Source organism: Rhipicephalus microplus, chromosome X (genome assembly GCF_043290135.1).
Source record: "Rhipicephalus microplus isolate Deutch F79 chromosome X, USDA_Rmic, whole genome shotgun sequence".
Lineage (NCBI taxonomy): Eukaryota > Metazoa > Arthropoda > Arachnida > Ixodida > Ixodidae > Rhipicephalus > Rhipicephalus microplus.
The window spans coordinates 419592520-419606854 of NC_134710.1; the positions used below are offsets into that span (position 1 = coordinate 419592520).

Here is a 14335-nt window from a genome sequence, read left to right on the forward strand (position 1 = left end):
TTAAAATGGGCAAAAATACAACAAGTCCAGGCATAAGAACACTCAAACAAAACACAAAAATAATAATATGCATGAAATATATGTACATATGTAAAAAATAATACACAAATGCACAAAATTTGCACATAGTTGCATCTGAAATTAAATTACAAATTAACAGTGCACATAAAATTTCACAAGGTATAGCAACTTGAATGACATATGCCACTCTGACAAAACTGAGTGCCGAATACCCACTGCACACTGGCCATGACGTGCTTGCATTTAGGCAACTCAGACAATTTTAAGAGGTCAATGGATTTCCGTAAAATTTGCTGGTTAGCAATTTCCTTTACGTGACCTGCAGTTTCTGAGCATGCATGATCTTAGTTTTTCCTACGTTTAATTTAGTTTCAATAAAGTTCAATTGTTAGGCGGCGCTCATACTGTGTCCTCGTCCTGCGAGATGTCGTGTTCGCACCAAGTTTCAATGTACGGTCACTCACACCAGTGTCACTAGAGCTGCAATGCTGCTCATGTGCACAAACCCAGCTTGTAGTGCTATTATTTCACATAATGATGCCACAGAAGCATGGCTTTCATTATATATGTATCAAGAGTACAATGAGCAGCCACTGTACCTGCTTATGCAAACAAATGCACCAGTTGTTTTGCACTATCACTAGCACTCTTCCAAGGAAAATGAGCAAATGGAGAAAGCAGTGCCCCATAATCTCTTAGTGATTACACCTATGGCTTACTCAAAAAGGGCTAAAACACCTAAAATAGCTTGCTTAATTTTGAATGGCCTGGCAAAACAGAAAGAATTTACGATCGAAAACGATACATTCGAGAGTACACAAGAATATGTATACCTAGGACAACTACTCATGGGAGAACCTAACCACAAAAAAGAAATTCACTGAAGAATAAGAATGGGCTGGAGCACATTCGTCAGGCACTCTCAAATAATGTCAGGAAATCTGCCACTATCATTAAAGAGAAAAGTATACAACCATGGCATACTGCCAATTCGGATGTATGGTGATAAACCATGGAGAATAATGAAACAGCTAGAGCGAAAGCTGAGGACCACGCAGCGTGCAATGAAACGTAGAATGGTAGGAATAACAATGAGAGACCGGAGGATGGTAGCATGGCTAAGAGAACAGACAGGAGTTGCAGATGTCCTAGCTGACATCAAGCGAAAAAAATGGACCTGGGCTGGTCTTGTAATGGGCTGGAGCACATTCGTCAGGCACTCTCAAATAATGTCAGGAAATCTGCCACTATCATTAAAGAGAAAAGTGTTCACCAGACAACTGGTGAACAATAAGAGCAACAGAATGGTTACCAAGCGATGGTCAACACAGTTGGGGAAGGCAGGGAGTTAGACAGAGCGACATAATTCGGAGGTTCCCAGGAATAAAATGGAATTAGCTCGCACAGGATATGGTAAACTGGAGATCATTGGGAGAGGCCTTCAACCTGCAGTGGACTAACACAGGCTGAGAATGATGATGATGCCCCGCCGCGGTGGTCTAGTGACTAAGGTACTCAGCTGCTGACCCGCAGGTCGCGGGATCAAATCCCGGCTGCGGCGGCTGCATTTTCGATGGAGGCGAAAATGCTGTAGGCCCGTGTGCTCAGATTTGGGTGCACGTTCAAGAACCCCAGGTGGTCGAAATTTCCGGAGCCCTCCACTACGGCGTCTCATAATCATATGGTGGTTTTGGGACGTTGAACCCCAAATATCAATCAATGATGATGATGATGATGATGAATTAGGGAACATAGAATTGTCGAAGAAGACTACAGAGAAAGAGTGCTGGGAGGTGCACATACATATGAAACATTTTCCACATTGATTAATACACTAACACTTCTTATTTCTAGAGGCTGAATAATTACTGTAGGAGACTGTTTGAATAACACTTTGTGCACATGGTTAACGGTCACCAAGTCATACTTTACTGGTCGGCACCGAAGTTTCCAGACACATATGCATGTGTTATCACCACTTGAAATGATCTTTTCAATAATGGCAAATGATCCATCCAAGAGTTGAACAACTGAAGTATTAGTCTTTTTCTTTGACGCGTACAAGCAGTCTGTCAGGATTGAACCGTTTACCATCATTCTTCTGTACTTTACAGAGGGTGGCAGAATTTCTTGCTCAGGTGATGAACAGGCTGGTGGAATACAAGAACCACTTCCAAAAAAACGGGTGCCATCACTGCTGCTTTTGCTTTTGTGAGTGACCTTGGCATCAAAAGAATTGCAATACAGCACCACGCTAGGGCTGGCAGTCAGATCCTGCAGCTCCATTACAGTGTTTTCAATCTGCAGAACTCTACACAGCTGGTGTGGAATTCCATTTGCAGCTTTGATGGCCTCTTTGAGGCTCCCATTTCCCGATTCAAATGGAAATGCGGAATGTGCCCACAGGGGTCCCCAGTCGTGGATACTCTTGACAATATGTGTCAGCTGGTGCATGTTATATGTCATGAAAGCTTTTCCAAAAAGCATTTCTGAGCGCACATGAAACTCTAACAAGAGTTTCTCTGCTCTGTTAACTTCAGCAGTTTCGATACTGCGCTGCAGCATAATATGTAAAGCTTCCACCAAGCATGCCCAATGCTCAAGGTATCTTCTCTCCAGAATACCATGGAGCACTGGGATGCTGTAATATAGTATCCAATTCTCCAGCTCTTTAGCTTTCCACCATCTCCGCTCTTTTGTTGCTCGCGGCAATCTTTTCACGTCTCTCGGTGGCCTGATAGCCAAAAGCCTCTCATCGACCATGTTTTGCTTGCGACTGAGGGAGTAGGCATAACCTGATGACTCAAACCACAAGTCTAAAAACTGCCGTGCTACACCGAGTAAAATACAGTGCATGTAGTCAGGGACAAAGCCTGATACGATATTAAAATAGGGCAGGCCGATCAACGGAGATGCTGTTTTAACACCATTAACAGTCACACCTTCCCTAACTGCAGTCATCATATCTTCGACCATCTGGCTTTCAGTGCGCTCAGTGGGGTTCAATGGTTGAACAGGGTACTTAGTAGAACCACCAGCTCGTTCACCTTTCTGCAGACACCAGTTACATCCGAAATAACCATTAAATTGTGTGACACCTTGCATAGGTGCCCTGGCAACAGAGTCAACTGCACAACAAATGCAATAAGCTTTGTATGTCTGCAGTTGACCCTTCCGCTCCAACACAAAGCCATTTTCACTGAGGTGGCTCATTTCCTTTACAAATGTGTTCTGAAAAAGCTCCATATTTGGTTTCTCCTTCCAAAACCACAATGCCGCAAGGACGAGTTTTGACATTCTCTGTTCAGCTGGGATCTCATTAACAATTAACTGAATAGGCCAAATGGACGTGCCACTTGATTTGAACAGCGGTGTGCCATCGGCATTTAGGGTGAAGGTGATTCTGGGCCCACACTGCTGTGTTGAAGCTGCGAATTTGTGGTACATTTCACCATCACATAGATCACCCAGTGAGCCATCATGGTGAAGTGGCTTTGTTAGGTCAAGGAGTGCACAGTCTTTCAACAATCTTTGCAACTGTGATTCCACATCAAGAGTCACAAAAAAAGGCATATCAGATAGACTGGAAACACTCGTTCTGTGCCCACACTGTATGCACTGAAAAGAGGCATTTGTTTCAGCATTTTCTATATGTGTGAAGCATTTGGGGCAAAAACAATAATATGTCATGGTTGTGCCAGTTTTGCTCAAAAGTTTGGAGAGCTGGTACCGTGAATCAGGCAATATTGGATGTTCGAAAATTCTGTTAATAAGGTCCAACATGCTGGTCAGCCCAGTGAATGACAAATTATTTTTCACAGCGTGCTTCAGCACCATGAGGAGAATGTCACCTCTGGACAAAACCACTCTTTCAGTGATAACATCAGTAAATAACTCTCCAAACTGCGACTTGCCACCATGACTCGGCCCCGTGGGACTGTTAGGCATTTGCTGCTGAAAGGAGAAAAGAAATAATTGTTCAAAATGGCAGCACTCGACTGAGACTTCACAATTAATTATCCAAGTCAGCTAGAAATCGATCCCTCTTTTCTCGACAAATGATGCCATATATCCCAATTTCTGTGCCACATACCCACGTCCATGACGGTTGGCTGATTTGCTGCATATAGTTACCGTGGCCGCCGCGGGATGCCGCCATGTACCCCCCTCCCTCCGTGCACTTGTGATTACACTGACAGTAAGCCACGCATTTGAAGAAAAACAAGAAGGTGCTCAAGGTCATGATGCACAATGATAAAGGGGCACATGTTCTTGCCCCCTTGTCATCCCCCTCCCTGCACTGCTTTCACAAACATAGCGCTGTGTGTGTGTGAGCCTTCATTGTGTCTTCGTTTTCAGTGAGCTCTTACCGTTCATAAATTCTGCATTTCCAATGCCTAAACAAGCTAAGTGATCCCCCAGCAGTTAATGACATCAGCCATGTTTGTGTAATTTTTGCAACTTCCGATGGACCTACCATGTCATCTTCTGAAGGCAGCTCTCCAGGATCATGTTGCTCTGAACCATCCTCATCAGACATGGACAGCTGCAAAACAAATAGAGCAGAGAAAACACAAAAACGATGAAACCAAGAGAAAAGGGAACTCGTCAGAGATCGGCACCACCTCGACGTGTGACAAAGCCATGTTCGATTTTTAGTGCAAAATCTGCAATGACACCACATATGGAGACACAACAGGCACAAGTGCTGTCATGCCTCTGCGATGTCACCGCATATTACTAAATACTCCGAACAACCACTTCTGTTATACAAAAAAATACCCACATAAATATAGATATGTGTGCATACCTCTTCATCATTTAGCAATGTGTCATGGGAAACCATCGGGTTGGCATGCTGTGGCCTATCATTGGTTGCTTGCAGTTCTGGAGTAGTGGGACTGACCGGAGCAGATGTCACCCTGGAGGCTGCTGTGCTACAAGCATCGCTTGAAGTTTCCTGCAAGAAAACAGCTTATTAATAAAAATGCACTTAACGTCTCGAACATACTACCTCACCTGTTCATCCTCACTACTCAACGTATCAGTTCGAAGTATGCCATTTATATCTGTCGAGACTGAAGCTTGTCCTGCTGCTTCATCATCAGACGAGGATGTGTCCATAGGCACCTCCTGAATGCGAAGAAGTATCTTAGACATATGTGCACGCCTTAAGTCGAAGCTTTACTGTGTAAGCTCCTATCTAATGTATCGTAATAGAGAAAGGTTTTTGTTTGTTTTTGAGAATGACAGCATCAGTTCTCATTGGGTTTGTTGCATTTAAACCCAATGCTAATAATAATATTGGGTTTACTTAGACAAAAACTTAACTCAATGACTGACTCAGCAATGACAAGTGACATCACAATTTTGCTAATAACAAACCCAAGGCACGCAAAATCGATTAATTACGCATTAATGTAAAATATAACTAACCTGTAGGCAAGATATTCGCAAAACTCCTGCGAACATTGTTACCATTTTACGTAAGCCGTGAATTCAGACAGAAAAGTCCGCTTTAAATGTTCTAACAGATGCAATGTACTGAACTGCTACAACTGCTTTCAATGCCCTATTAGAGATTTGTTAAAAAAAATTTTAAGTCAATGTTAAAATCGGTTACAATGACCCGCTCAAATAGCGGCTGCCATTCACAGCCGCTTTATTTGTACTCAAATGTCGCAGCAATACCAGTTTGCTCACTACCAGTTGTTCACTAAACAGTAATTTACAGCGTGGTTCGGTACCGCCAAGCGAGCGATATCTGCCGTCAATATTTACGTTCACCCTCGGCAACTACATGTGCGGACAAACGCAGGTTGTTCGCCCACACAAACTGTTGTTAATACGCTAGGCGTGTTATGCGAACCAAGACATGCAGTCTCGTGTGAGTCTTGAACACCAGCGCCAATTGAAGGCGTTAGAACAAAAACAAAGGTAAACTTACACGCTGTTGGCAACCCCTCTCAGTACTTCTCGGTAGCACAAAGTCCGATCCATGGTTGATATATCGTTTATATGGGCCTCTCTTCTTTCTCTTTGGAAGTTGATACATTATGACCGCATTAGACGATTTGTTGGTGCACGTGTGGATGCTCCTCAGATTGTTGTTGAGCGCACAACCGAACACCACTTCAGCACAACGGCAACCATGGCACATCCTGACTGGTCAGCGTCACAAAAGATGTCCAGTTTCGTATTTCAATATTTCATTTATTACTGTAATATCTGTACATCTGGTAAACCAATATATACTCATAAAACCTAAATAAAATGGACATATTAATATTGAAGTCATATGCGTCTATGTAGCACGATGTGTTTACGTGGAAACCTGTATCTGCCAGTCGGCTTGAAGTACGAGCTCGCGGCTCGCGCGTACGTTTACATTCAGCACGTGCAACGGCAGTCTGACCGCTGGCCGCAGATTTGCGTGCGATCCTGCGAAGTGATCATTCGGCTGCGTATCCTCTTTGTGTTTTTTTCGTGCACTAACGGCACAGTGTACTGCAGAATGATCACGCACGCTAAAGTACGTTACGAAGACGATCGGAAACTTGCGATTGTGGATGTTGGCGACATCGAAAACTTCAAACCAGAGCACGCGAAGGACTTCAAGTCCAAGTTCTTCTATTCTGTAAAGTGGACCGATCCGGACGGGACCTCTGATTACTACCGGGCTCGGATCCTAGCTTTGGGAGGTAAGCTCTTCGTTTGCGACCCTGGCACACATTTATTTTGCCTTGTCAAGTTCAACATTAAGTGCATTTTTGTGTTCCGCGGTGCGCATATGCCTATCGTTGATGCTATCCGGTGCGTGCGGTCGGTCGGCAGGTATAATTTGATTAATGAAACATAATTTTGTCTTGAAATGAGCGTAGTTCAAATATAGTCTTGCAACTTCCGTTATTTATAAATAGGCCTAATGAAGCTAGTGTATAAAAATTACTATATATACTCAACTGTCTTTTGCGCTCTTGCAAATGCAATTAATATGCCTAAAACTTGTTGCTAAGTGAGATGGATATCTAAGGGATCGCCTTTCTTTCTATTCTTCATGCGGTACAGCACAACTCGATAATATTCCTTAAAATGTATGCACTGATCCAGATCATAGACCCCTCTCCTCCAACTTTTGACGCTATTGTCTGCGAAGCTTCCAGCGTACGGCACGTGGCAAACTTGTTGAGTCCTTCCCAGCTGCCTTTATGTTTTCAGAATACAGTAAAAGCTCGTTAATTCGAACTCGAATGGGACTATAAAATTGTTCGTATTAAGTGGAGTTGAAAAATTGCGCAGGCGCTAGAATGAAGACATTGTTCCACACTGTGTGGAGAACCCAGAGAAGCCACCTCTGGACTCGTTCCCGCAAACTAGGTGATACTACATGTTTGTGGCAGGTAATTTCATAAATTAAATTCAGGCTGTGACAGCAAGAGAATTTATTGATCAGTCAGTGATACACCAGAAACAAGCATAGACTACAAAGAACAGACTACAAAGAACACAGGACAGAGTTTAACAGAACGAGTGCAACCGTCAAGTGGTCTTATTTTCATGCGTAGTGAATAATAAGGCTAGTTGATGCTTGCGCTCAGTCTGTAAAACTGCGTTCTTTGTAGTAGTCTTCATAGCGGCGCCCTTCCATAAGTGCATTCAACTATTATGTAGGTCAAATAAAATAATTATTTTTGATCATCTGTGTTCATGCAATAATCATTAATTCATTATCTTCACCATAGCAGTCAGATCCCCCCTCCCCGAAATAAAAAAAAAAAAGGAACCAGGATTTGCGTGTATATATATATGTATATATTGCGTATTTGACCTCTCCTTACACAAATGCATATACGCAAACATCTAGAGCTCAGTTATACAGTATATACAGTAGTCTTATGCAAAGACAGTTAATGAGCACATGTTTTATGGTTGTGATACTACGCACATATATATTCTCCCTGCTTCTGTTTAAGGCTTACATGCATATAGAGCATGAACTTTTTTAATATTGAAACAAAGACTACCGGAAATTTCAAGGATCCTTTCATATAAGTAGAAGGCTTATTTAAGTGTACACTTAGCATAATATTCCTTCCCACTTAATCTGTTGTCACTCTTCTGTGTTTTTCTTTATACTTGCAGTGCAGCCTAGTCGCACATCCATGGCTTATAATGAAATTATTTCCTCGTAACATTTTTCAATGTGTACGACCTCAATATTTTCCAGAATCTGAAGACGACTTGGAGGGGGAGGGAGGAAGCCGGCAGAGGCCTAGGTTTGAAAAAATGGCTTATTCACCTGACGGCGGAAGTGAGGATGAAGATGATGTCCAGCCAGAGGTACTTGTTTATGCAGTGCCATATCATTCTTTATGCATTGCACAACTTAAACAGCCTCATAAGACATTTTTTTGTTTGTGTACAGCGTCCCGTGAAAAAGCCCTCTGGCCCAAAACAGGAGCTCTTGGACATGCTGAAGAGAAAAAAGGATGACATCTGCCGAAAGGAGGAAACAGCTACAAAGAAACAAAAAAAGAGGGAGACCTATGACGATAGGGGCAGCCTAGTCAGTGAGCTCAAGAACAAGCTACAGAGGCTTGAACAACTGATGGATAGAAAGAGCAAAAAAATAGAGCAGCTCCAAAACAAGAATAACACATTAGAAAAGGAGGCCATGGAGCTGAGGCGGCTTAATGTGAGGCTGCAGGAAAAAATTCTGACAGCCTTAGATGAAGGCAAAGGTATGGAATTCGGCTTTTCGTAGTTTTGTGGCTTCTGTGGCTGCTATGTACGTAGACTTATTTGTAATTTGTATGCCAGTAGCATGGTCACACATTTTTTTTTTTTTTTTTCAGGTTTGGGGGGGAGGGGGCACTCAGCTATGCTTTATGTATGTTTATGCATGCATTTGTATGCGCGTTTATACACATGCCAAACTGAAATTTCAGGGGGGGGGAATTATGGGCTTCCTTAAATTTAAAGCTATTCCTTACAATTTCAAACCACAAAATCGAACGAAGTGATGTTTGTGCATACTACCATGTTTACACATTCTTACGATAAGGAGCGAGTTTGCTTATTTAAGAAAATTACAAAAAAATATAGGGTATTGCAGTTATAACATGAGCTCGCCATCCTATGTTGGAGAGCTTCTCTTCTGACCAGTGGTGACGACCTTGCATAGGACCACAAAAGGCTTTTCAAGTCAGCGGAGCATGAAAGAATTTGTCGCACTTCTTCATCACCCAACAACTATATGCTCATTTACGCCTTGATGCCACTGCCTATGATTTTCGAATATCTTTGGACAGTTTATTGTTTTATTGTTAAGCAAATCCTTTTGCATTTTCTTCATGTTTTACCAGGCAGTGGTTGCATGTGCAAAACATTGCATAGATCCAACACGTCCATTGTCACTTAGAATGCTCTTTGAAGGTGCTTTGAAACAAAATAATAAAATTGCTGTTTTATGTGTAGCCTGGTTTCACATCTAATATGAGGTGCATTCTCAAATTGTTAGTTACAAAAAAAAAAAAAAAAGAAAAAAACTCAAGTTAATACAATACTTGCATTTGGTACAATTTCTTTGATGTAGCTATATTTTGGGTGAGAGCCTTGATATTGAAACTCATATGTTTTGAATGTTGATTGCTGACAATGCTGTCTTCTTAAAGTGACTTGAGTTCTGCTGTTTGTAGTGAGCCTCGCTTCATGTTGATGGTGCAGGCAACAGTAGAGCTGCGTGCTCAATTAAGAGCAAACCGGAGCACTCAAGGATGGAGCTCATAGATATTGACATGGATGTGATTCCAAGGGAGACAACACCGCCACCAGATGATTGCCCAAGAAAAGAGAATGCCACGGTAATGTGCATATCTAAAGGGCAGCTTCAGGAATTTTTAGTTTTGCATACAGTTGTCGTTGTAGGTGAAATTTTTTTTGTGCTTGCTTAACTGTAAATGCTGCTTTTTCAGATGGTTGTTATGATTTTTTTTTTGCAATACATTCCTCTGATGCAGGTGGACATTGGCAGTGGCCTTCGAATAAATTCTTGTGCGTGGAGTCACATCCAGGGCCATCAAAAGGATTCTCTTTTTGTGAAAGACCTGCTTCTTGGAATTTGGCCAAAGGAGCAGCTGAAAAACCGCTCTTTGCAAGGTATGTTGCTGTTCTATAGATTTTTTTTTTTATAACGACAAAGCTCTTTAGGCTAGCCTTATTCTGTTCAAGGCAAAGAAATTCCTAGGTGGGTATGTGCCACAGGAATTGGCCAATCCCCAATGCAAGTTCAGCAGGTGCAAGTGTTAAATGAAAACTGCTTGACGGAGTGGAGCATGTCAAACATGGGAGAGGAAGAAAGAGAACTAAGAGGAGTAAAGGCATAAAATGATCGAAAGACTAGACTCGGAGAAAGAGATAGAAAAGCAGAGAGCAAGACAAAGAGAAACAGGAAGAGAGTGAGAGACATAGATAGAGGAAGTAATCAGTAGAGAGAGAAAGGAAGGGAAGAAAGAGCAAGAAAGAAACCGAGAAATTAAAAGGAGCAACAAGGAAGGCTGCCCCGCTCCGCTGTTTCTTCAGGCTTGGCACCACTAATGCGAAGCTGCCATAATTTTTTTTAGCGCTGTGAACTAGAAGTAGCAGTATTATAGTTAACCACTGTTCATTTGTGTCTTGCAGGAAAGCGGTGTCCACGATTTCCGGATCGGCCTGCAAAAACTCCACTGACGCCTTGGAAAGTGGAAGTGATGCGGGGTAAGTGTCCATGCTTTTTAAGATATTTTGGTGTAGACTGTCTTTGTTCATTCTGCCTCAGACCATATTCTTATAGACTCCATTTTTGTTTAAGAACTGTTTCTTCTTGCCAGTTAGTGATGCCCTGTGAACCTTTTGTTTTAGATTGTTACAGACGGCGACTGCAGCGCCAAGGTATTCCTGAAAACCTTGTGCCTGCTGCACTCAAGCAGCTAAACCATTTTGTGGTGGAGAAGCTGGCAGACCTTGAGAGGATGGCAAAACGGTGAGATGCAGTTGTAAATGTGTTTTGATGAATTTCAGGAAGGTTCTTGTATGTAGTTTTAAATGACATGCAGCCTTGTAAAAAAAAGTGTTCAAAGCATCATACTGATTAAATGCCATGCCAGTGCATTTACTCACACCTGTGAAGTATGTGTGAGATCATGTGGTAAAAACTAGTCTTGAGCTCCTAGCACATCAAGTTAGCACTTTACTCACATCTGAGCAGGCCCAAATTCTAGGCTGACCCCCTAAGGTTTGAAGCCAGAAAAAAGAAAAGAAAATGTTACCTCAAATGTAGACCCAGCAGGAAAACGTTTACAGTATGCAAAAAACTCAAAACACATACAGTAGAACCCAGATATATATATAGAGCCATAAAGGAGATTGCAAAATAGTTTGATATGGCAGCAAAGCAGACAACTCGTCCAGCTTTCTCCTGTGTGTGTTTGTGTGTACAATGATTCTCTGCTGAACAGTGCTGTTCTCTTGAAACCCGGCGCCTGCTACAATGTGTAGCCTGCTATGTATGGTCACAATATTACTGCACTGGGACCCCTTTCCGTGCTTGTTTACTATGTCAGTGTCTGTGCAGTAACATTTTCTTGTGCGTAAGCGTTCACTTCTGACAATAAGCGGGTGTTGCGTGCATCATTTTGGGCCAATGTGGCGGCTATGCTTTTTTGTGCAGTTAAGGCGGTTTTAGCTATTCCACCATGGCACCAACGCATTTGGGTTGTTGCATATTAGCAGTATGCAGTAAGTTTAAATGGCGCTGTGCCTTACATGCTGCTAAACAGGTAGTCGAAAATGCCTAGTGCAATAGGGCTGTCGGCAATCCGTTGCACTCTCATGTTTGTCAGTGGCTGCTATCACATTTGCAGCCATCGCCACATGTGCTTAAGTCTTAATCGATGGCCAGCCGGTGCGTCCAAATGAAAATGTGAAATATTTTGCACAGTACAGCATGCTACTGGCCACACCTAGAGTTGCGGGGTGCACCTTGAATCAACAAGCTTATGAGCCTTGATGGCATGATCAATCCATGGTTATTATGCTGGTGGAAACAATTACTGCTATCACTCAACTGTAACAATTTTTTAAGTACTCAAATATAAACCAACCCGACAGTATTTGAGTTTGAGAAAGACTATTGGCCTAGATTTGCGTAAATATGATACACACTCTGCCTACAGCAATAAGCAATGTCATTACCTATCCCTAATATTCTGACAGGTCCATTTCTAAGGATAGTTCTGCAGCAGGCTACCATTGAAAATGTTGCAAAGGGCCAGCTCTCATGCCTTGAAGTCGTAGTGTGGTTCAAGCACCACAATGTCGTTGCATCATGTGTATATGTAACATTAGCGATGTGAACTTGTAACTTTCATGCACTTGTGTATTTTTCAACACTTTCAGGGAGAAGGACAACCTTAAGCCACAGGAAAGCTGTGAATAAGGCCAGCAAATTCCAAGGTCAAGAGTAAGCCGTGCCTGCAAATTTGGTCTAGTCATTTTCCAGTCAACTTTTGCAATACTTGTACAAGTAATAAATTATTGTAAATCAAGTACCTTCATTTTATGGTTTTTATTTTATGCATGTGCAATACACATCACTCACGACCAAGCATACCGGATCATTTTGGTCAGGATGAACATTTTTGCTTTAACAATTTGGTGTGCTCTTTGCCCATGTATTTCAGCCAAACACCAATTTGTAATGGAAGAATGTTAGGTTCAAGCTAGACCAAGCTAGAAGTTCACTTCAAATGGTTGACCAGTTGCACACCAGCCAGCTCTAACTGGATGACCATGTACATTCAACTGGCTGACCAATGGCGCACCAATCAGCTTCAATTGGATGACCTGTTGGCACCAGTTGGCTTGAACTGGATCACCACATGTTTTCAACTGGTTAACCATTTGGGCACCAGTCAGCTTCTATTGGATGACCTGTTGGGTGCCAGTTCACTCTAACTGGGGGACCATACGTTTTCAACTGGTTAACCAGTTGGACACCAATTCACGTGAGCTGGTTAACCGGTTGGCTTTAACTGGATCATTATGTGTTTGACTGGCTGACCAATGGCGCACCAATCAGCTTCAATTGGATGACCTGTTGGCACCAGTTGGCATGAACTGGATCACCACATGTTTTCAACTGGTTAACCATTTGAACACCAATTGTCATTGACTGGTTGACCAATTGCACTCCAGTATCTTTAATTGGATGACCATATGTGTTCAACTGGCTAAACAGTTGAGCACCAGTTGGCTTTAACTGGATCACCATACGTGTTCAACTGGTTAACCAATTGGGCGCCAATCAGCTTCTATTGGATAACCAGTTGGCTTTAACTGGATAACCATTTGGACGCCAATTTACATTGACTGGTTGAATAGGTGGACACCAGTTATCTAGAATTGGTTGACCAATTGGACACCAGTTAGCTTTAACTGGTTGCAGTGAAAAGAAAGCTGGGCACCAATTAAGATTCGGTTACGTCCAGTTAAATATAATTGGAAAACCAATTGGCCACCGGCACTGTCCAAATGGTTCACCAATTGGACGTAAACTGGTCTACCAATTGGATATAATTGGTACGCTCCCAACTGGTGGCGAAATTCCAATTGGTCGAGAACCAATTCGTAGCAATTGGTATTTGTCCAATTGGACCCATTGATTTTTTTTGACTGGGTTAAGTGGCTCCTCAGGTTCTTAAGAAGATGAGGAACGTCAGCCATGAAAAAAAGTTGCCTAGATGTATCACATGCGTGGGGACACGAGGTTTTAGGCTTGCTGTGCTTGCCTACAATTATACCGAACAGTTTCCAGATGGCTTGGTTCCCCCCTCCCATGTCTATCACCACAACATATACTTTCAGGGAAATTGCCTCACATGCTTTCATGATGACAATGATTACCGTATTTACTCGCATATTCGGCGCACTCGCATAATCGGCGCACCCCTAGTTTGGTCGCGGAAAATTCGTTTTTTTTAATTCCGCGCATAATAGGCGCACCCCGAACTTGGCCGTGATCAGAAACGATTCTACCCCCCAGCGGTACAGCTGGAACGCGGTCCCCGTACCCTGAAAAAAAAAGGCAAATCGACGAGCAAATAAAAAAATTCGAAGTGCAACGACCTAACCAACGTGTTTGTCGAAATAAAACTTGAAAAAAAAAGCGTCCATGAGCGAAAAAAAAAAACGGCTGTTCCATCAATTACTGATACCCCCCAAATCGCCGCGCTTTTTGGAGGTCACGTGTACAACGCCGGGGGCTCGATCGCCATCA

The 14335-nt window shown here is 42.5% G+C and overlaps 2 protein-coding genes across 4 annotated transcripts; one reads left to right on the forward strand and one right to left on the reverse strand.

Moving 5' to 3' along the window:
• Positions 1–1341: 1341 nt before the first annotated feature.
• LOC142776519 (uncharacterized) lies at positions 1342–6183 on the reverse strand. 3 transcript variants are annotated; one of them, XM_075880331.1, is made up of 5 exons: positions 5969–6183; positions 5041–5154; positions 4832–4981; positions 4499–4567; positions 1342–3972 (listed from the first exon to the last, which is right to left on the reverse strand). In XM_075880331.1, the coding sequence occupies exons 1-5, from the start codon at positions 6179–6181 to the stop codon at positions 1792–1794; spliced, it is 2727 nt and encodes a 908-aa protein (XP_075736446.1). In that variant the 5' UTR covers positions 6182–6183; the 3' UTR covers positions 1342–1791. The 3 variants fall into 3 exon arrangements, with proteins under 3 accessions (XP_075736446.1, XP_075736445.1, XP_075736447.1); XM_075880330.1 differs by having other exon boundaries at positions 1342–3975; XM_075880332.1 differs by lacking the exon at positions 1342–3972 and having other exon boundaries at positions 4255–4567.
• Positions 6184–6319: 136 nt separating this feature from the next.
• LOC142776520 (uncharacterized) lies at positions 6320–12614 on the forward strand. Its single transcript, XM_075880333.1, has 8 exons — positions 6320–6722; positions 8249–8361; positions 8447–8762; positions 9748–9884; positions 10041–10179; positions 10702–10776; positions 10921–11041; positions 12457–12614. The coding sequence occupies exons 1-8, from the start codon at positions 6320–6322 to the stop codon at positions 12494–12496; spliced, it is 1344 nt and encodes a 447-aa protein (XP_075736448.1). The 3' UTR covers positions 12497–12614.
• Positions 12615–14335: the final 1721 nt, after the last annotated feature.

Coding starts and splice junctions, on each gene's coding strand:
- LOC142776520 (XM_075880333.1), top strand. CDS start 6,320: ATGCGTCTATGTAGCACGATGTGTTTACGTGGAAACCTGTATCTGCCA. Junction 6,723..8,248: donor TCGGATCCTAGCTTTGGGAG/GTAAGCTCTTCG, acceptor AATATTTTCCAG/AATCTGAAGACGACTTGGAG. Junction 11,042..12,456: donor CTTGAGAGGATGGCAAAACG/GTGAGATGCAGT, acceptor CAACACTTTCAG/GGAGAAGGACAACCTTAAGC.
- LOC142776519 (XM_075880330.1), bottom strand. CDS start 6,181: ATGTGCCATGGTTGCCGTTGTGCTGAAGTGGTGTTCGGTTGTGCGCTC. Junction 5,155..5,968: donor AGAGGGGTTGCCAACAGCGT/GTAAGTTTACCT, acceptor CTTCGCATTCAG/GAGGTGCCTATGGACACATC. Junction 4,568..4,831: donor CATTGCTAAATGATGAAGAG/GTATGCACACAT, acceptor TTTGTTTTGCAG/CTGTCCATGTCTGATGAGGA.